The sequence below is a fragment of the Terrapene carolina genome, unplaced genomic scaffold (genome assembly GCF_002925995.2).
Source record: "Terrapene carolina triunguis isolate 2854851 unplaced genomic scaffold, T_m_triunguis-2.0 Scaffold85, whole genome shotgun sequence".
In the NCBI taxonomy this organism is placed as follows: domain Eukaryota; kingdom Metazoa; phylum Chordata; order Testudines; family Emydidae; genus Terrapene; species Terrapene triunguis.
In genome coordinates, this window is record NW_020664436.1 from 51045191 (window position 1) to 51068480 (window position 23290).

The 23290-nt window shown below is 40.3% G+C and overlaps 1 protein-coding gene across 3 annotated transcripts in view; it reads left to right on the forward strand.

Moving 5' to 3' along the window:
- HBS1L (HBS1 like translational GTPase) overlaps positions 1 to 19939 on the forward strand; it is a 105439-nt gene extending 85500 nt beyond the window's left edge. For all 3 annotated transcript variants that reach the window (XM_024208021.2, XM_026649805.1, XM_024208040.3), the window contains 8 exons: positions 4886 to 5003; positions 5211 to 5279; positions 7483 to 7587; positions 10890 to 10980; positions 12755 to 12863; positions 13929 to 14029; positions 17879 to 18023; positions 19275 to 19939. In XM_024208021.2, coding sequence (XP_024063789.1) covers positions 4886 to 5003; positions 5211 to 5279; positions 7483 to 7587; positions 10890 to 10980; positions 12755 to 12863; positions 13929 to 14029; positions 17879 to 18023; positions 19275 to 19286 — 750 coding nt within the window. In that variant the 3' untranslated portion in view covers positions 19287 to 19939. The remainder of the gene's footprint in view (positions 1 to 4885; positions 5004 to 5210; positions 5280 to 7482; positions 7588 to 10889; positions 10981 to 12754; positions 12864 to 13928; positions 14030 to 17878; positions 18024 to 19274) is intronic.
- The last annotated feature ends 3351 nt before the right edge of the window (positions 19940 to 23290 follow it).

Here is a 23290-nt window from a genome sequence, read left to right on the forward strand (position 1 = left end):
TGGAGTCTGGAAGGGATGTTTTCATCAAGACAGAATTGACAAACCACTTTCTACTTTTTATACATCTTCCTTCTGGTATCCAAGAAGTCTTGTTTAGGGAGTTACTGTAGACTGTTGCAAGATAATACAGATTGTGAGTTAGCAAGTGCAATTTTGGGACCCTTCTCATTTGAGAAGGAAGCAGGCTTTGGTCTTGACATTGTCATGCATGATGGGGTGGGAGGTGTCATGGGATCTCCTGAGAGTCTTTTCCTGCCTCAGTAACTGCTCCAGCTGTTCTTAACCACCCCTGTACTTTATTACATCCCTTCAGTAGGCCACGTCCGGGAGTGTCGTTTACATATTTTTCACAGAGAGTAGCCAGCTTCCTCCACTTGCTTCTGGGGAAGAGTACAGGATTAGCAGCAGCTAGTCCTGCCTTCCTTCAGGCTCCCTACTCTCCTCCCTAGCACTTCCTTCCTGTCTGCTTATATAGTCACAGTTGCTGTGATTCCTTCCACCCAATTAGCCCCTCAGCTGTATCTCTACTCAGTCAATTAGCACCCTCTGCCAACTGCCTTGTATATTGATGGGGATTTGGATGACACTGTTACAGTGTCACAGTTCAGGGCAACTGCACCTATATTTCCCTTCTATGGTCCAGCAAGACCACCCACTTTCAGGCTTCCGGCTCTGCAGCTGGTGCCTTTCTTGGGTAGAGACCCCCATCTCGCTCCCATCTGACCAGGGTATTCCAGACCGACAAGTTTCCTGCTTTCCCTGTGTTATTCCCAGCAAAAGACAGTCTGCCTAAGCAGGGCATGCTTTGCTCCTCTCCCCAGAGACTGTACACAATGTATTTGCCCCAGTTATAAATCACCATACAGTTCTTTCTAATCAAGCCTATTTTATTCTTAAGGCAAAAGCACTGCAGAGAAAACATTAAAAACAGTAAAAGAGACCACATGCATACTAATAAGTTTACCAAAGATCACCCCTTCCAACATAAAGAGAAGTCCTTCAGATCCCTGCCCAGAGGATTTCCTGTGGTTTCAAGTTCACCACACCCTTTGCTCTGAACAAGAACACAGTCTTATGGGGCCTAAGTAGCCAAAATCTTTCCAACCCTTTCCTAAGGATTGGGGCCTTCCGTGGACTGGAGGTCCTGCCCATTTACTGGATCGGAATAAAAGCCCTGAATCAGTTCACCACCAGATTATTTATCTCAACCTCCTTTCTTTGTCTGTTGGTCTCTTGAGAATCCAGTTTGAACCTTTGAAGAAACTGTGACTAGGTAATCAGCCAGACAATGGTTCCCTTCACCAGAATAAAGCTTTGAGAGGCTGCTAACCAGAGGAATTTCAATAGCATGCCCCCGTCTCCTAGAGACATTACATACAATCTCGCAAAAACATATAAGTAATTGCATTGTTAATACAATTGCCCACAAAGGTGTTGCATTTAATTCAGTAAGGTTTAGCTTAATTCTGTAAGGTTTATCCAGGATATTGCATTATCTGTCAAGGGATATGTGCATTAATGTCTTAAGCAGTGAGGTTTCGTCTTTGCGTAGTGTCCCTATCGGTGCTCCACTGTAGGTGTGCTTGCGTCCCTGCGCTGCTGATCAGAGAATTTTGGTAGCAATGTCCATTAGGCCTGCACATGTGCTGTATCTCCTCATGCTGCGCTAGTCAGCACATGCAGGCTAACCCCCTCAGTTCCTTCTCAGCAGCCCCTGGCTAGAGACGGAGCCATTAGCAGTCCATTAAGATTATCATTTTATTTTACGTACCTATAGTTAGTCTCCTAGTTCTAGTTGTAGTCTTCTTCTTTCTTATTTTATTGGAGGGAGGGAAAAATACTTTAATTTCTTTCCTGCTTTTTCTCCCCTGTCAGGGACCCTTCCCCCGCCAATGGGGTGTGCCCAGTATGCCGGTCTTCAAAAAATGCCTCACTAATAAAGAGGCGATCCCGATTGCGGAAAAGCACTCAGTGCATTCACTGCCTCATACAACAAATGTGAGGTCTTTGTCAACAACTCTGGCTCACAAAGACAGAGAGGTCTGCCAGAAGATCATCTTCATGGAGGCAGCTCTCCCACCACGGTTGCCTGGTAGACATGAGTCTTCCCCACAGCCTTCTATGTCTAAGGGCTGTGGGTCGAGGAAACAGGCTGCGGACCCCTCTCATAAATGATCTCAGAAGAGAGAGGGATGTCCCCACAGTGAGTCCTGAGATAGCCATAAGCGATCACCATATCGCTCGGTATCTTCAGCACCGAAACCATCTCATGGTCTTGGTACCAAAGATACCCATGGCTCACGGAGGCCAGCAGCAGCCAGTACTACTGACAGGCCCCGGACCTGATGGGCATGGGCACCGAGTCATTGGCACTGAAGGACAGGAGTAAACACTCCTCTAAAAAGATGCCAGTGATGGCTTGCCCGGTACTGGAGCGACCAGTGCGGGCAAGATCCCCATCCACCACCGATGCTGGGATGATCAGTACCAGCGGACTCCCGCCATTCCAGAGACCCTTGCATGCTGAATGCACCAGATTCCCCTCCTCTCGGTACTGAGACCTCTGCACCAAACACTGAAAGTATCCCCACTGCCATACCTTGCCCTCTGCCCTCTAGTGAGGGTTCAGACAGTGAGCCAGAGGAGGCAGTGTTTCAGTACTCCTCCCAAGCTCCATATGGTACTCACTACCACCAGAGCCCATGGATATACCCGCAGATGCCCCTCCCCACACCATCTTGATACGGCCACCCATGGGTGCCACCACCAACCCAATGGCCATATTGGGACCCTTGGGTGGTGCATCGCCAGCATGCCTCTCAGACTTCAAGCCTTGCCTGGGAGCCCTCGAGACATACCTCCTTGACCACAGCATCCAGAGCTTCAGAACTGCTTCAAGATATTGAGGAACAGGAAGCCGGTACCGAGAACCATATTCTCCTCCTTCTCTAGATGAAGCCGTCATGCCTTCTCCACCATCTCTGGCAGACGACTTTCAACCCTTCCAGGAGCTGGCAAAGAAAGTGGCAGACACTCTCTAGATACCATTGGAGGAAGTCAAGGACACCTACTATCAACTCCTTGAAATCCTCCACTATACCTCCTCCTCAAAGATCACCCTCCTGATTAATGAGGCCATTTTAGACCCGGCAAAGACTGTGTGGCAGAACCCGGAATCAGTGCTGCCAACTTGCAAGCGAGCGGACAAAAAATACTATGTCCCTGCTAAGGAATCTGAATTCCTATCCTCCCATCTGCCACTCAACCCCATCATTGTGGACGCTGTAAACTCCTGGGGCTGACAACACCAGTCAAGGGCTACTCCCTAGGATAGGGATTGCAAGCGTCTTGACCTTTTTGGTAGAAAAGCATACTCCTCAGCCACTCTACAATTTTATATCGCCAACTACTAGGCCCTCACAGCGAAATATGAATACATAAATTACTTAAAACTCAATGACTTTATTGAAAAGATGCCAGAAGCATACCGCGACCAATTTAATGCCATTATCCAGGAGGATCAATTAGTGGCAAAGACATTGCTGCAGTCTGCACTCGACATGGCAGCTAAGTCCATCTCCATGGCTGCGGTGATGCGACGAACGTCGTGGCTTCATTTGTCAGGCTTCCCGAAAGAGGTACCCTACGTCATTCTGATTGCTCCTATTTGGCCGAGACAGACTTACCTGTCACAGCTCTCATCGTGCCCAATGATCCCTCTCCTGGACATTCCGCACCTCCTCTTGCAGAACACTGAAAAATATTTGGGGGTCATGGTGAATAATTATCTGAACATTAGCTTCTGGTGCGATGTTGTGGCCAAAAGGGCTAATGTGATCTTGGGATGCATAAACAGGGGAACCTCAAATAGGAGTAGAAAGGTTATTGTACCTCTGTATTTGGCACTGGTGTGACCGCTGCTGGAATACTGAGTCCATTTCTGGGGCCCACAATTCAAGAAGGATGTTGATAAATTGGAAGGGGTTCAGAGAAGAGTCAAAAGAAATGATTAAAGGATTATAAGATGCCTTATAGTGATAGGCTCAAAGAGCTCAGTCTATTTAGCTTAACAAAGAAAAGGGTAAAGGGTGATTTGCTCAGAATCTATAAGTACCTGCATGAGAACAGATATTTAATAATGGGCTCTTCATTCTAGCAGAGAAAGGTATAATATAATCCAATGGCTGGAAGTTGAAACTAGACAAATTCATACTGTAAATAAGGTGTACATTTTTAACAGTGAAGGTGAATAACTACTGGAACAATTTACCAGGAGCTGTAATAAGATTCTCCGTCACTGACCATTTTTAAATCAAGATTGGATGTGTTTCTAAAAGATATGCTCTAGGAATTACTTTGGGGAAGTTCTATCGGCTGTGTTATACAGAAGGTCACACTGGATGAGCACAGTTGTCCCTTCTGGTATTGGAATCTGTGAATCTGTGCCATTGTGGCAAACTAGCAGCCTGCACTGGAATGTTCCTGCCAGTTGAGGGATAGGTTTAGGGGTTCTTCGCTGAGTTCAGTTGTTGATTACAGTTAATAAAGTTGCAGCCTTGACATGTAACCTATATTTCTGTGTTTGTCTCATTGCTTTGATGTACAGTAAATAGAAGGAAGCTGGATCAGCCAAAAAGGCCTTCAAATTTTGAATAAATTGAGTGTCCATCTTAATAGAGGCTGAGTATTATCTTATCGGGCAAAATATTTTCTTTTTCGTTCAAGAGAAATGTGGAATAGTAAGCAAAGTGTCCATAAGCTTAAAAACAGTTATAATATTGAAAATGTGCTCTTTGCTGTTGCTTTTTATGAAGGTACCATTTTAGAGATACACTGTATATTTATTTTAGAGGATTTTTTTGTTTTGTTTTGTTTTCTTAATTAGGAGTCCGATGTAGCTTATATCCCTACAAGTGGTCTTGGTGGTGAAAATCTAGTCACAAGCTGTCAATCAAGTGAACTCACTGAATGGTATAAGGGAAAATGTTTGTTAGAACAAATTGGTGAGTGTGCCATTCTTCTTGATTTAATATTTATTTGGTACATTGTAATCTTGTTTATGTCAAAAATGTTCTTTTTGGGGGAGGAAAGTGTGGGGGGGGGAGAAATACAATGCAATATAGTTGAATACTTAGGTGAGAAATTGTGAGATGGTCATTTTGATTACTAAATACAGGATCTCAAGGTATCATCAATTTTTTTTTTTTCAGATTGTTTCAAGCCACCACAGAGATCAGTGGATAAACCGTTTAGATTATGCGTGTCTGACGTTTTTAAAGGTTGGTTTTACTGTGTATAAATTTTATTTGACCGGTCATTTTGAAGATGTAAATAAATCTCTCTCTGTCACACTCACACACATAATGTGTGTGTGTATGTATATATTCTGAAATAATTTTAAATTATTTTAAAATCATATTTCTTATTACTGTTAAAAATCTGACAATAAAATAAGTGTAACGAGACGTCTGTTCAGGGGATTATACTTCTTTTCTGTGTGCAAAGCATGTTTATTATTGTATGTATTATTCACATTTTACTGGTAGAGAAACTGAGGTAAAAGATTGTGACTTGCTCATGGTCATACAATGAGTTGGTTGCAGAATGGGGAATAGAAATCAGGGGTCCTGGCTTCCAATCCAGTTCTTATTCCTTGAGACCATAACTAAGTGACACCATGATCTGAGATTTAATATCCAACCTGACATAGTAACCATTAATTTATTGCTACATCATAAATTGTATTGTTTTACTGTTGAAACTTTAAGAATTTATCATATTGTTTGTATAGTGTGTACTTACTTGGAATTAGAGTGATAGTATAGTAATCTGAACATCAGGTTTAAAAAGCCAGTGAAAATGGAACCAGGTTCAAATATTGGCAATGGTAGAAAAATGCAGTCCATGCAGATTGGGAATGGGTCTTTTTCAAAGAGACCTTAAAAAACTTAGTACCTATCCGCTCTGCAAGAACATTGAGGATCTCATGTTAAATACTGTAACACTAAATAAGGGTTTGTCCCAGTACCTTGGCCAAAATTTTCAGTGCCACCACCATGACTGTACTGAGTGTTGCATACCAGAGTAAACGTCATTACAGTGTTGCTTTATGTATATAGTATGTAAAGCTCATTGAGAACCTTTATGATGAAAGGCTTTATTATTTGCAATAACTAATTTTGCATTGAGCTTAGTTTTACAGATATACTAATGAAGTAAAATGAATAATTTCAGTAAACCTACTCTATAAAAATCTGCGGTTGCCAAATTTATTTTTGGTGGTGGTTATGGGAAGTATGTCCCTGTTTACAGATATAGGGTCTGTTGTTTAAATAGTAAATATTATTATAGTTGCACATACAGATCACACTTTTGCCTACAAGGCTAGTTTTGAACACATCCAACTTTGAAATTTGGGCTCATCGTTTTTGATTTTAGTTTTTTTCCCTAACCTACACAGTTCTCTCACTTTCCACACTTTTGGGGTGTTATATGTTTTTTATCATTTGACCAACACAGTAATTCATCTATAAGTTTGCTCTAATGGAAGGAAAAATGGCCCATTGGCACATCTGGTAATGCTTCTCTAGGTACATATGCTGGAGCACTGTATAGTAATGGCAATGAGTAGGAAAGGAGGAAATGTTATTCTATGCCTCCTGATGAACATAGCATACATACATAAAAGAAATGTTTCCAGATGCACACTGAAACTTTAAAAACTTTGTTTAAAAAGACGTTTTGTCTGAAACAAAACATACCTGCATATATGCAGTCTCCATAGTTTGGGAGAAAGAACTTTGCTTCAAGTGTACCAGTAAGAGCAAGAACAGTAGCATACCGCTCACTTTTTAATAAATAACCAATGTGAACGTTCATATGACTAGAAATGTACCCACCAGTATATAGACTTTCAAAATGAGAAATATACTTTGTAAATCCAATACAACTTTATTCATAAAAAACGCTACACTCATCCACCATTATTGTGGTAAGTTTGGGTAGAAAACCAATCTTTAGCTGACTTTCTGAGAGTGTAAAATATGCCAATAGAGCTTCCAGAATTTCTGGTTCATTGGACAATAAACATGCATGAGGGTTTATTAAGGTGTCTCAGTAAATATTTTTTTATCTGTAAATAGTGTTTGGGCTGCTTAAAATCAAATAGGCTAATGATCTAATTCTTGTATCAAAAAGCTAAAAACTGGATTTTTATGCAACCACATGACTTTTAAAGTACAGGGTTTCTGCCCTTAGTTAAGAAAAATATCAGATCAAGGGGTTTTGGAATTAATGGTTTGTTTTCAGTGTGATGTAAAACTGGTGACTTTACAAGTAATGAATACTGACTCAGCTGAGAAAAATGCTTTTTATCACATTAAAATCTGTCTACATTGCTAATGGGTTAATTGTATATAAAAATGCACCTTACCATATAGTTAATTGTTTTATTATTTTAAATGATTAACATGCTTATTACAGACCAAGGATCTGGATTTTGTGTGACTGGTAAAATAGAAGCAGGCTATATTCAGACTGGAGACCGACTTCTGGCTATGCCTCCCAATGAAACTTGCACTGCAAAAGGTAAAGTATTCAAAAGCTTGTTTACTTTCAGGTCAATACTGGTCTAGAAACAGTTACTGAAATGGTAACAGGTTGTCAAACTGATACTAACTGTCAAACATAACATGTGAAAGCATAAACGAATTTTAGATGTGACAGTATAAATATCTGTCTTTGAAAGATATGTGAAAGTTCATATGGTTTTTCATCTTTTTTACAGTGCTAGTTATTCCAAATTTGTAAGCCTCATGATTTTTTCAGTGAAAATATGAGAGTTCTGCAGTTAATAGCTATAAAATGTATGAAACACAAAAAATCATTAGTAGTCAGATTTACTTATGAGCATTGCTATTTTTGTGTGGGTTTTAAACAGCCCTTGCAGGTAAATCTTAACTTCTGAAGTGTTTTATATCCTGTTGTGCTGTAAGACATTCCTTGCTGGGGATGGAGGCACTTAGCAGCCCAACTGGATCCCAGGTGCTCAGTGGAGAATTGCAAATATATTTCTGCAGTCTTAAAAATTTCAAGGAACAAGAGAGTATTAAATCATATTTCCCTTTCAAAATATGCCAGATAAGTTTTCAGCATTTAATTTTATTTTTTCACAATTTTCTTAATTCCTATATCAACAAATGGAAGAGGGAATGAACTTGTGTTGAAAATAAGTTTTGTTTCGGTATATTTTTCTGATGATGGTAAAAAGTTGCATAACTGAGGAAAATTGCTGAATATCTATTTGTGTCAACAATGAAGTGTATAGTATTCAGCATTGGGGGAAATTAAAACTCATTTTTCTGATTTGGTCATATGGAAGAGTCGATGCTAAATTTATTATTTGTTTTGTATCACTGGCGAATGACTGAACAATTTAGCCCTCATGAAGAAAAATTCAAAATATTTGTGCACTCATATTAATATGCAAAGTAATGGCTGGTACATTTAAAAATGTTAAGGTGCAAATACTTCTCCATTACATGGAACAGAAGTGAAAAACATGACACTATTATGTGTTGGAACAAAATCAACAAAATCTTCATGCAGTTTGCAGTAGCAAAGTGTGTAGATATGCCCTGCTATGTATATTTGAACTAGATGAAAAATAACAGTGGTTTAAAACATATGTTTATATGTGTCTTTTCTCCAGTGTACTCTGTTGCTCTGGTTCCTAGTGCAACTTAGAGTCCAAGGGAAAGTTACAGCAGTCAGAGTATGCTATATGCAAGCTAAGTGCGGGGATGCCCTGGCCACTTTCCTACACAGGTTGCAGGAGAGGAGGAGGTAGCACAGAAACTACTATGAGAGGTTTACGTCATCTGAGGATCCCCCATCCTATGTTGGGAAGATCCATCTGGGGCTGGAGCATCACATAGTGGCTCAAATGTAGCTGAGGATTTGGAGCCATTTATTAAATGCTTACATGTAAGGAGGAGAAAATAATTTAATATATTTATATTTCGATACAAACTTGAGGCATGCTAACTTGTATGCTACTAGCTTATCACTTCTAACAGAAAGAAAAGTCTGAACTTCATTTATCCGTGTATGGGAGTGCCACCTGTAGGTGAAGTAATTATCAACATGGCTTAACAAAGTAGTTCCTCATGACATTGACATTCTTGAGTTTGAATGACACTGTATGCCTATTCTGGAAGGGAGCAGGAGAGACAGATTTGCAAACTAAGAAATACAGTTTGGTACATGTTAACATGAAATGTTTTTTGTTTAAATTGTTGTGATCTGCAGTGAAACAGACCTAGGTCTGTGGATGTGTGCAGTATTTATAAAATGAAAAATTTGCTAACACTTATCTTTCTTCGGATCAATATAATTCATTTAAAAGTCATGATGAATTTTTTATTCTCACCCATAAGTCTACACCAGTGGTCACCAACTGGTTGATCGCGATTGACTGGTCGATCCTAGAGGATCTCCCAGTCGATCGCGATCTCCGGTTGTGCAGTGTGGCTGCTGCTAAGGCAGACTCCCTGCCTACCCTGCTCCCATGCCACTCCCGGAAGCAGCCAGTGCAGCCCCCACCCCCTCGGTGGGGGGGGGGGGGGGGGGATCCCCCCCCCCATGCTGCTCCTGCCTGCAAGCACCGCCCCTGCAGCTCCCATTGGCCGGGAGAGCTGCGAGGGCAGTGCTTGCAGAGAGGGGTTGCGCGCGGAGCCACATGCCCCCGCGTCTCCCCTGGGGGCTACAGGGGTACGTTGGCCCCTTCCAGAAGCGGTGTGGGACCAGGGTAGGCAGGGAGCCTGCCTTAGCCTTGCTGCACCTGCCACTGCCTGGGAACTGCCGGAGGTAAGTGCTGCCCAGCAGAAGGCCACACCCCAACCCTCATCCCTGAGCCCCCTCCCTGAGCCAGCACCCCATACCCCCTCCTGTACCCCAAGCCCTACCCTGAACCCCCTCCCGGAGCCAGTAACCCATACCCCCTTCTTCACCCCGAACCTACTCCTACACCTCAAGCCCCAGCCCAGAGCCCCCTCCCAGAGCCAGCACCCTGCACCCCCTCCCATACCCCAACACTCTGCCCCAGCCCAGAGCCCCCTCCTGCACCCAAACTCCCTCCTAGAGCTTGCACCCCTCACCCCCTCCCGAACCCCAACCCCCTACCCAAACCTGGTGAAAGTGAGTGAGGATGTGGGAAAACGAGTGACGGAGGGGGGATTGGAGTGGGCGGGGCTTTGGAAAAGGAGCAGGCCTCAGGGAAGAGGATGGGTAGATCCTGGGTTGCCCTTAGATTCAAAAAGTGATCTTGGGTGTAAAAAGGTTGGAGACCACTGGTCTACACCCAGGAGTGTATACATCACAAACAGAATAGAATACCTATTTAAATGCTTTCTAATAGATAACATGATGCTGCAACCCAAAGTCATTTGTTGCATTCTTCTATGACGGAGAGAGAGAGAGCGCTAACCCACTTAGGGTAAATGAAAGTTGCCACTAGAACTATTAAGGAACATGAAAGGCAGTTTAAAATATGCATGTACATCAGAGGATGGGTGGGGCAAGCACTGTGGTATTAGTGCACAGTAGTATTTTCGAGACCGCATCATCTGCGCTGTGTGACTAGCAGCAGGTCCACTCCCATGACTTAGACAAAGCCATATTAATATACAGGGTGGAGTGAGAGCGATAAGTCCTGACAAAAAAAATTGTTTCCTCTGTGCTTTTAGTCAAAAGCTTTTACTCTCAGCCCATTCATATTGAAAACTGATGAGTAATGGTTGATGAAGCACAAATGGCCCAAACAGAACTGTTTGTTTGTAGCTCAGAACCTAGGTACTTCACTGTGAGGTTCTGTTCTTACTCATTTCCAGGAATCACACTGCATGATGAACCAGTTGATTGGGCTGCAGCAGGAGATCACGTTAGTCTCACTTTGACCGGCATGGATATCATCAAAATCAAGTGAGTCCAAATCTGAGTTTCAGTCTAAGCAACGGTTTGTTTTTAATGAAAAACCTTTTAACTACTACACTTTACAGTCAGCGGTTTACTTGAAGAATGATTTGGTTACCAGGATATTTAAAACCAAAGTGATGCATATCACCTGGCCTGCATGTACAAACGTTGGAAACATCTGCTGCATGTGCAACGGCAGCCTCAGAAGAACACTGTTAGTGTTCGTGATTAATTCACCCTAATACTGGCAGAAGTGATTGTAAAAGCCTTTTGCTTATGCTTCCCATTCTTGGAATCTTAAAACATACATCTTAATTGCTAAATGGAACTTCAGAGACTACTCTAATATTATATTTAGAATTTATATAATATAAAAGATTTACCAAGAATTCACCAAATTGTTAATCATCCAGACAACAAAGCATGTCTAAATTGCTAGCACGTACAAGCCTGGTACCAGTAACTAAAAATGGCCAAACTATTTGTAATGAACAATTCATTCAATAAATTTAGCCACTTATCCTGTTTCTAAATTATTGGGAAACAGATGTCAATTTTTTAATTAACTTGATTGATCCGGGCTTACTTAATAAATGGTTTATATAAGCATATTTCACCTACTCATTTCTAACAATGTGTTTGCTACAACTGTTGCAATGAGTATTGGCTAGTTGTAAATTACTATTCATGCAACATGGTTGGTAACCTAATTCATATGGCTTCTTTTCTGCTTCCGGGTCAGACTGCCAAACTCACATGGATCTTTCAAGCTGTCTGACCAAATACTTCTAGCCTCTATATTTGTGCAAATTTATACTTTGTTTATGAAAGGAAAGAAGACAGTTCTTTTGATTTCCTTCACTGCAGTGGTTGTATTCCTCTGAGAAGTCCTCGTGTTGTTGTCAAACGGAGTTAGTGTGGGATTTGTGCTGTCCATGTTCTGTAGGTTGTTTGTCTTGGGTGATGTAAATTTTTGGGAAGTAGAGGTCCTTAAGTTTCAGGTCTATTGAAATTGTTGGTATTTTGTTCTGTCCAATTCCTAGGGCATGGTTGCATTGCCCAGACCCCTTGACCAAAGTCTTTTTTATGGTCATGTTTAAAAGGGTACAACTGATGTAATTGTGCGTGAGTAACAAAGTGATGTACTCACGCGATAGGGCATTGGTTTTCTTTCTGTATGTTTTTGTGTTAGTGGAGATCTGGTTAGTACTGAGCGACACAGGGCAATGCTCACCGTATTTCCCTTTGCCCACAGAAACATGGTTTCTTGATTTAACGCTGCCCGTTGCTCTTCTTAAATTCAATATAGCTCTATTATGAAGGTGGATTTATTTTTTGCAACTGAACATAGTGCTGATGAAAGTTGCGAGGTTTGACAATGCTGGAGATTGAAGCCCTCAAGCCATAGAACAGGTAAATAATAGGCAGCAGCACTGCAAATTTACCCATCCCATCTTGCCGAGAGATGACCTCTGGGTGACAGGCTAATTTATTCTCCTAAGTGTCTTTTCTCACCAAATAATGTCATTTCAGAAGAATTTGAGCAGTGGAGGTACTTGTCCATTTGGATCTTGCCATAATTCTTTGTGTTCACCCACAAAACAACTTTTATATCCTGTAGTAATGCACTTGACTGGGTTCTTTAATAGTGTGATGTTTTCTTTTCACATAGAGCATATTAATGTGTCACTTCTTTTACTTAGTGTTTACTTAAAAATACACTGCTTAACATTTTTCCAATATGCTATCTGAATATTTGTCTTTTTTCTTCCTCTTGTAGTGTTGGCTGTATATTTTGTGGTCTCAAGGAACCCATCAAAGCCTGCACTCGTTTCAGAGCTCGAGTCCTCATCTTTAATATTGATGTCCCCATTACTAAAGGATTCCCTGTAAGTCTTGAAATATTCTTCTCTTTGAATGTTCTGATTTTCTTTCTAGGTGGCTCAGTATTCTTGTTGATAAAAACGAATTTCATACTCAGGGAGAGGAAAAACGTAGTAAACAAAATTGCGAAATCAGTGGCATTCTCTTGAAATTCCAGATTGTAGTTTAAAGAGGATGCAGAGTTACAGCTTTGGAGGCAGATGCCTGTTTCTGATATGTTGATATGCCCTGTTCAGAGAATGTGGGGATTACACCCACTGGTTTCACCCAGGCCTGTCATTAATAAGACAATGTAGGAGTGATTGTAGAAATTCACCTGGCGGTAAATTACCTAAAAATCTCAGTACCTGCCACAGGACTGCACTGATGTGGTAGGGTTAAAAAATAGATAGTAACCGAAAAACTTAAAAAGCGAATGAAGTATTTATTGTAATGTGTAAAAGTATAACCCGTAAGAGTGATCTAGCAGTCATGTCCACAGAGATCCCATAAAGTCCAGGATGTGGCTCCCCAGGAGATAAGCTCTGACTGAAAGGACAGTGTTCATGTCTACACTGTAATTTGAGGTGCCATTGCAGCAAGCACTGATACAGCTGAGTTAGCTTGGATCTAGCTAGCTTGAGTAACAGTAGCATTGTAGCCATAGCAGTATGGGTTGTATAAGTCTGCCTGGGACCCTGAATATATACTCAAGAGGCTATCCCTTGCTTACACTGCTTCATAGCTATTGTTACTCGAGCTAGTGCTAGCTCAGGTATGAATACATGTGCTGCAATTGCACCTCAGATTGCAGTGGAGACGTACCCAGAGAGGGTTTGTGAACATGAGGTACAAATGCTTCACTGAGGAATGTCCATAAGTAAAGCAAGGGATTTTATACTGATGCCAGCATGTTGTGCTACTATTAGGCCAGTTCTTTATTTTGGCATGTGCATCAGTAGACAGAATTTTTCAGAAGTCAAACTTTAGACCTTGAGGATCTTTCAAGCTCTTAAAATGTAGGGAGGTGTAAATGTAGAATTTTAAAATGTAAGTTACTAACCGAAAAAAGTAAACTATTGTTATTTTAGGTGCTTTTACACTATCAAACCGTAAGTGAGCCTGCCACTATTAGACGATTATTGAGTATCCTTCACAAGAGTACTGGCGAAGTCACAAAGAAAAAACCTAAGTAAGTATTTGTGAGGTGAACATTAATTACAATAGAAATTTGACAGATTCAAATTGGTTAATATAAAACAAATTGGATCATATTATTACTGAACATATTCTGTTTAAAGATAAAGTAATAATATACTTACATATTATATACTGCTTTTCATCTGTAGAGCTCAAAGCATTTTATAAAGCAAGGTGAGTATCTATCTTTATCCTTGTTTTACAGATGCTAAGGCACAGAGAAGTGAATTGACTTGCCCAGTGTCACACAACAGGTCATTAGCAGAGTCAGGAATAAAACATGGATTCCCTGATTCCCACCTCAGTGCCCTGTTCACTAGATCATGCTCCTGTAGTTTTATTTCCTGAAACAGGATAGAGTATATAGCGGGGTAGGCAACCTATGGCACGCGTGCCAAAGGGGGCACGCAAGCTGATTTTCAATGGCACTCACACTGCCCGGGTCCTGGCCACCGGTCTGGGGGCTCTGCATTTTAATTTGTTTAAATGAAGCTTCTTAAACATTTTAAAAACCTTATTTACCTTATATACAACAATAGTTTAGTTATATATTATAGACTTCTAGAAAGAAACCTTCTAAAAACGGTGAAATATATTACTGGCACGCGAAACCTTAAATTAGAGTGAATAAATGAAGACTCGGCACACCATTTCTGAAAGGTTGTCGACCCCGGTCTACAGTATGGCTTTGGATACTGGTTGATTAAAGCCATACGGTTGACATATTGTTGCATGGCTGTGACATTACCAAAATGGCCCACTCCCAGAGTGGACCTCGCACTGAAAAGAAATGCAGAGGAAATCCTGAATCCCAGAAAAAAGATTTGTGAGTTTTGTCTCTAGAGAAGAGATGACATCGATGCCCCTCAGTATTATGCACTGTTCTCTCTCATCTCACACTGATTTTTTTTTTTCTGCTAAGCAGAGATAGGCTGACTCACTACTTGGTTGGGTGACCACTAGGGGAAAAATGGAGGTGATAGTGATTCAGTAGAGGCCACTCATCTGTCTAAAGCAGTATTAAATCAGTGTCCCAGCTTGGCGGTATTGTCATTTGCATGAGACTTAAAACTGAGATCCTACTGCTTGTGGTCATTAAATATTCTTTGATCTTTCACAAGAGTAGCGTTATTAGCCTTGGTGCTTAAACAATATCCCTCTTGGGTAATTACATTCTGCTTGATTGAATTTAAAAATCCAACCTGTAATTTCAGTTGGACACAACATTTTTTCCTTTTTGCCCTAAGCTGTTGTGTGGTAGTACTGTGCACTGTTAAACAGTTGTTCCATGTTATTCCACATGTTGAAGCATTTAATTCCTGTAATTTCTAGTGTCTGTAACACACTTTGACATGCATCTTGATGAAAAATGCTATGTAAATGAAACATCATTAATTATTAACAGCAATTTAGAAAGAGACTGCACATCCATCTTCTGGAAAAATTTATCTACAATGTGGGGCATTTAGTAATAGCATAAAAAGTTGGGAGAGAGCTCTTAAGTTACATTTTATTTCAGAACATGAATAGATGAAGCAATATTTAAGTAATCTGAAAGGAAAATGCACAGGGAGTTCTTAGTTCAGCTGGAGTTTACAAAAATTCTCTAATTAGAGTTGTCTGCTTTAAAAGGGACAATTTCACAAAGCTGAAAACAATTTATGAGCTAAATCAGTTGGGAGAAATCATTTAAACAGAAAAATATGAATGATAATTGGGAGTTATTCAAGAACATTTTAATAGATGTCCAAAAAGCCTCATTTGGGAAAGAAGGCTGCATTGGTTGGCTTAGACTTAGAGGGAAGTGAAAGCAGCTATTTAAAAAAAAAAACTGTAATATATAACAAATGAAAAAAGAGGAAGTTGATAGTAATGAATATAAATCCCAAGATAGGATTTGTAGAAAATTGATAAGGGAAGCATAAGGACACAAGGAGATCTATGACCAGCAGAGTTGAGGACAATAAGGAGGTGTTTTAAAAGTGTATTAGGAACAAAAGGAATTTTAACAATGGTATTGGTCCATTACTAGATTGAAATAATAGTAATAATACAATATAATAAGAAGTCAATAATAATGCAAAAAAGGTAGAAGTATTCAGTAAAAATTTCTCCTTTGGAGAAAAAGCCAAATGGTGTATTCATATCATACGATGACCACGAAATACTTTCCATTTCAACAGAAATTGAGAATGCTAAGCAAGCAGCTACTAAAATCAGCAGGTCCAGATAACTTGCATACAAGAGTTTTAAAAGAGCTGGCTGAGGCGCTCTCTGGACCATTAATGCTGATTGTCAATAAGTATTGGACCACTGGGGAAGTTCCAGAGAACTGAAAGAAAGCTTAATATTGTGCCACTATTTAAAAAGGGAAAATGGCATGACCTTGGTAATTATAGGTCTGTCAGCCTGACTTCATTCCTGGCCGAAATAATGGCATGGTTGATACAGGACTTGATAAATAATGAATTAAAGGAGAATAATATAATTAATTGCAATCAGCATGGTTTATGGAAAACAGATCCTGTCAAACTAACTTGATATCTTTATTCAATAAGATCGTAAGTTTGGTTGATAAAGATAATAATGTTGATGTAATATATGTAGACTTCTGTAAGGCATTTGACTTGGTTCCACATGACATTTTGATTAAAAAACTAGATTGATACAAAATCAACATGGCATAAAAGCATGGTTAACTGATAGGTCTCAAAATGTAATTGTAAATGGGGAATCATAATCAAGCAGGTGTGTTTCTAATGGTGTCCTACAGGGATTGGTTCTTAGCCTAACACCATTTAACATTTTCATCAGTGACTTGGAAGAAAAGACAAAATCATCACTGATAAAGCTTGTGGATGACACAAAATTTGGGGGAGTGGCAAATAATGAAAAGGACAGGTTACCAATCAAATGCAATCTGGATGGCTTGGTAAACTGGGTGCAAGCAAACAATATGCATTTTAGTACAGCCGAATGTACACTCATAATGTCTAGGAACAAAGAATGTTTTGGTCATACTTACAGGATGGGGTTCTCTATCCTAGGAAGCCATGACTCTGAAAAAGTCTTGGGAGTTAGGGTGAGTAATCAGCTGAACATGAGCTTCCATTGCAATACTGTGGCCAAAAAGGCTACTGCTATCCTTGGATGTATAAACAGAGGAATATTGAGTAGGACTAGGAAGGTTGTATTACTGTTATATTTGGCACTGGTGTGACTGCTGCTGGAATACTGTGTTCAGTTCTACTATCCACAATTCAAGAAGGATATTAATTGTACAGGGTTCAGAGAAGAACCATGAGAATGATTAAAGGATTAGAAAACATGCCTTATAGTGATAGACGCAAGGTGCTCAATCTATTTTATTTAACAAAGTGAAGGTTAGGGGTGACTTGATCACAGTCTGTAAGTACCTAAGTGAGGAACAGAAATTTGATAATAGAAGGTTCTTCAGTCCAACAAAGAAAGGTATAACAAGATCCAGTGGCTGGAAGTTGAGGCTAGACAAATTCAGACTAGAAATATGGCACAAATCTTTAACAGTGAGGGAAATTTTCCAAGGGGGATAGTGGATTCTCTGTCACTCAAAATTTTTAAATGAAGATTGGATGTTTTTCTAAAAGATTTTCAAAGAAGAATTAATTCAGGGAAGTCTTATGGTTTGTGTTAAACCTGAGGTCACACTCAATTATCATAGTGATCCCTGCTGGCCTTACAATGTATTAATCTATAACTTGCAATTGGATTAAATTTTGTATCTGCTGACAGATGTTTCATTATTACTTTATAGATATATTGATAGATATAAAAATTGGGTGTTTTAATATTTTATTTGCAGGGTCCTGACTAAAGGACAGAATGCTTTAATAGAACTACAAACACAAAGGCCTGTTGCCCTGGAATTGTACAAAGATTTTAAAGAACTTGGAAGGTTTATGTTACGCTACAGCGGATCCACTATAGCTGCAGGAGTTGTCACAGAGGTACGATGCTTTTGTAACAGACTTTCTAGAATGTTGATTATGGAGAGGTGGCAGCTTCTCCATAATAAAGGTTTGCAGTCAGCTTCCATGACAGCCCTATTTTATCATCCCTATTGTTATGGATTGGAAAATTAATTTGATCTGAAAATTGCCAGATGTACTGTGAAAACAAAGGAGAACATTTCTGCAGAGTTTTGAGGAAAATTTGTCAAACTGTTTTTTGAATTACAGGTCATTAAATGAAAAGAACCATGGTTTGAAATTTTAAAATGTCTCTTCATATCACTCCAACTAAAAATTGGCTTATTACCATCCCTTCAAAGTTTCCACATAGATAAACTTTCCCCCCAACTATGTTTAAAGAAAAGAGGTTGCAATTAAGCAACATTGTTAATTTTTGTTGCCAGTAGCTTTGGGCCCAGTCCTACTCCCACTGAATTTAAAGGGCTTGTAAACCGAATCCTGCTCCCACTGATGGCCTTAAGCGTTTTCTGCTGTTAACTTCAGAAGATGCAGGGACAGGCACTTTGCGCATGTGTAAAGGCTTTTTGCCTTCTGTTATCAGGATTGCACCTTTGAAAATATAAAGGTTCTTCTAAACTGACAGTCGTCTTTTTTTGAGACCTGTGTTTTTGGATCTGTAGGACCTGAGTTCTAGTTCCAGCTGTGTTTAGTGTGTTATGGAAAGGTGGTGGTATCATCCCACTTTTATACAGAAGCCCACGGTTTAATAATTTGTCAGTAACAGAGCCTGAATTAGAACTCTTGTCCCTATGCTTAAAACAATTTCCCAGAGCTCGTGAGGCTTTGTGAACTATGTTACAAAGGTGTCTTAACATACTTTCTTGTTACAGTTTACACAGTACTCTGAGCTAGGGCCATGATCTTATAAATCACTTACACACATTTAACTTTGCTATTGTGGGAAGTCCCATTGGGACTCCTGATAGTACTAAAGTTAAACACATGCCTAAGTGCCTGTACGTTGGGGCCTAAATAAGCTTGTGGCTTGTTAGGCTCTTCTTTGGAAATAACTTTTTGTAGGACTCAGTGCTGTTTCAAAGAATTTCAGAGAAAATTCAGACTACTGTCACTGAAAACGTATCGGTAGATAATCTATGAAATGTATACATTATGTATACATTATGACCCATTTGTGGTGGTCTCTTGTTTTTTGCCGTAGTATTTTCATTTGTTTTGTTTTCTTTATGAAATGACAACAAAACCTACAGCTTTTCTTCTTCTTTTTAGATTAAAGAATGACAGTGGTGCTAAGACTTCCATCACCCAACCAAAATGCAATCAGCCATCCAAACTGCTTTCCGAATCCAGTTACTTCAGTTGAAGGAACTAAGTGCAATTAAGTTAAAAAAAAAAAATTTAAATCCACATTGGACATTTAGTGAATTTTTTATCAGTCTCTGCCTATTGGGAAACAAAATGCCAACTGACATGGAAATGCTAATGTTGCACAATCTCATTTCAAAAATTTCCATATTTCTCTGTGTGAAATTCACACCACATTTGCAGCTCACAGAGCTTTATGGAAACTTGATTGGAAAGATGCATTAGAAGAAAAGATTGTTTCATGAAGATTCACCATCTTTCCACTTCCAGCCATAGACTGTTTACATTTTTTTCTTTGATTTGGTCATTGCTGCACATTAATCCAGAAAGTAACTTAATTGGTCTAATATATTTTAAGGTTTGAGATGGATGCATTTTCAGGGAAAAAATAACTGTTTACTTCAGTTTCAGAGAATGGTATGTAGTGTCATCCACAAGATTATTTCCCCATCCCAAAATTTATTTAAAAAAGAAAGTTTAATTTCATGTGTAGTGGAAGCTGTGCCAACAATGACTAATTTTATTTTTGAAGTGTAAAAATATAATAAAATAGCCTGGTCTAAGCATAATATGTTTTGCCTCCTTCAAACCGTATTATTTAATGTAAACTCTTGCTAAATTCCATTAAACTGAGTATAATTTTGCAGGACAAAATGTTTCTATGTAAACATAAAATAAAACTAGAAACTGCATACTTAGCATGTGAGAGTATGTCTTCACTGCAGAGTTAGTCCAGGCTCTTACTCGCGCATTGCACCAACACCCTTCCCATCATCAGAAAAACCCACTGATCCGATTTTAGTGGTTCTTTCAACACGAGCGTCCTGTCCTGGGGTACAGGCTATAGCTTCAATGCTGTTTTCACTTGGGCTGGTAACCTGCTTATTTTGCAGCGAGGATGCATGCTAAACCACTCTAGTGCTGATAGTCCTTCAGTGCCTTCCCACAATTGCCCCCTGCGTGCCCTGAAGGACAGGCAAATTCTCCCACTGTTCATTGGGACTCAGAGTGACTCAGCTTGCTGCATCACAAAGAGCCATGGGATATGACCCCAGAAGTCCTAGCAAGTGCAGGACACAGTAACTTGGGTAGGACTTTGCAGTGTGACCGTTCCCACCCATGCTAGTCTGATCTGGGTGCCCAGACATGAATGCGATGACCTGGATTAACTCTGCAATGAAGACATACTCTGAGATGTGAAGAACACTGAAGACTGGGCTCATAATTTGATTCAAGTGGTTGCCCAAAAACATTCCTATAGGCATCTACCTATGCTCATCTATCCTTACTCTTCTCATACTGGTGGAAGTTACTTTGACTGCAATCAAATGAACAGACCCCAGTTCTGCAAATACTTATGCACATGCTTAACTTGACACACAAGTATTCCCACTGAAGTTAATGGTATAATTCACATGTGTAAAGTTAAGCACTTGTGTAAGTATTTGCAGAATTGAGGCCTAAAGATATGTCTTCACTGCATGTTTAATATGGGTAATTGGCACCTGTGTTAGCCTAGTCCAGGTATGAATGTCATCACTGTTCTTGTATTCAGCCGTGTGTGCCTTGGGAGCTTATCCCATGGTTCTCTGTGGCGAGGGACATTAATATTATTTCACAGTCAGTTGCATCAGTTGTGGGAAAACTTGTCTGTTCTTTCGGGGGAACTGTGAGACTGGCACAGTAGTGCTGTCAGCACTTGAATGGTTTTGCCTACATCCTCAGCGTGAAGTGGGCAGGTTTCAGCCCAAGATAAACCAAAATTGGGTTCTAACCAGAGAGGCCATGTTGATCTCAAGTTTCTGGGCCTATTACCCTCAAAACTGAACACTTGTCTTGTGAATTATCCATTATACCAGTACCATTAATTATGGCTTCCAATAGATCCTTAACAATGCATGTCCTTAAAGTTGCACGTAAACCATTATGGCAGCAGTCCTGAGGCTGAAAAGATTCCAGAGCTTTCATACTCCCAAACACCTGTGCTGAGCCACCTCAGTAGACTTACTTAAAACCAAGGTAACACTGTTTATAGATCTGAAGTCCCAGGAGAGCTGAAGTGCTGGGAGTGGAAGAAAATTTCACTCAAGTTCCTGACTTTTGAGCATGAGGAACCATATACATCATAGCCTCTTTTCTCCTTAAAAATGCAAATTGACCCAAGTGTTACAGCTGGTTAGTACAAGGGACAGAAATAAATGGTGGAAAAGATGAAGAAAAGACATGCTACAACTTCGAGATCAGTGATTTTTTTATTTTAAAAGTACAGGTTCCACCATATTACTATTATTTCTCAGGCAGAACATGTCCCAGAATTCTGTACGTTTTGGGTTAGAACAGTAGTTTTCAAACCTTTTGAGCTGAGTTCCCCCCCCCCCCCCCCCCCTTAGTGTTACAATCTTTGGTTGCATTCCCCCAACCCACACAAAAATAGATACAATACCTGCCCCCCCCCCTTTGGGTATTCAGGGTGGGGGAAGGCATGTGTGATGGTCTCTGGGGGCGGAGCCAGCGCTGGGTGCAGAGGCTTCCGGGAGCAGAAATCGGCATGGACACAGTGGACGTTGACACTCACTGGCTTGGGTGGCTCATTGAGGTGAGTCAGGAGGTGGAGGTGGTGCTCCTTTTCTGAGTCCCACCCTGTGGGGCAGTGGGTTGCTGCTCCCCCCCAAGTGTTCCTCTGTGCCCCCCCAGTTTGAAAACCTCTGGGTTAGAAGATGATGGTAAAATGTTTTCAGTGGAACTTGAGTCAAATATCTGGACTCTCTGGGTGAATTTCTAGCCTAACTTAAATGGGGCCAAGATTTTACCCCCATCTTTTCCTTGTCTGCTATTGAAGATGGACTTGCAAAGCCCTAGCATAGTACCTAAAATAGATAGGTGAATCATGGCTCCTTGAGGGCAAAGTGAAAGTGTTGCTTGTGTGTTGTCTATTTCCCAGTTCTTATACGAAAAACAGAATTCAGGAGGATTTCCCAGATCTCTTTAGCTGGTAGCTTTAGGCTCTCCAGATTACTCTCATTACAGAACAATACTCTGTCTTAGGGATGTAGTTACAGAAAAATTCTAGGGATGAGCAATACCTCTCACATTGTTTACAAAACTCTCTTTGCAAAATGTAAAGCCCTTGTAGGATGGCTGCATGGATATCCCCTATTTTGTAAAACGCATGGTCTTTTGTGTGATTGGTGCATTACAAAGGTGAAAAAGTTTATTCCTCCTAAAAGTACTTTTATTACATGTAATGTGCTCTTTTTCCTTGGGCCCCAATCCCCATTTTACCCCTGGATAAGTGCAAAGTGGAAAACCCAGAAGTCCTGTGTACTGAATGAACTTTACCAACTAATTCCACTTGATCTTCTCCCCTGCCCCCCCCCCATCCCCATGAACACATCTTTTACGATAAAATGCAAATGAACAAGCAAGCTAAACTGTAAATAAATCATATGTATTTGCTTTATACAAGTGAGGTGGTAGCCACACAAAGCCTGACTAACTGTTGTGCTGTTTGTGTATATGCAGCTTGTGGGGAGGTGCAGTCCATCTTTCCAACCAGGGGCTGAAGTGTAGGGGTTTCATTGTGTACCACTTGTGCAAAGTGCATGGTCCCAACAATGCAGTTCCTGTGGTGCCTCCCCATTATACTGTCCAGTAAGGCTTGAGATTCGATGCCCAGTGGGTACAGCAGAATTGCTGTATGGCAGGTTTGCCTGCAGCCCTTCCAGTTTCAAAACACATGAAAAGACCATTGTACTGGCTTCCGACACCAGTCGGCATGCTGTCTAGGTACTCATCTAACCCTCTTGTTATAGCACTGTTCATTGAATTTGAAGTTGGGGTTGTTGAGGAAAACATTTTGAATACAGAAATATGATGGTGTGTGATGGTGTGTATAATTTGATGACAAGGGATTTACTTAT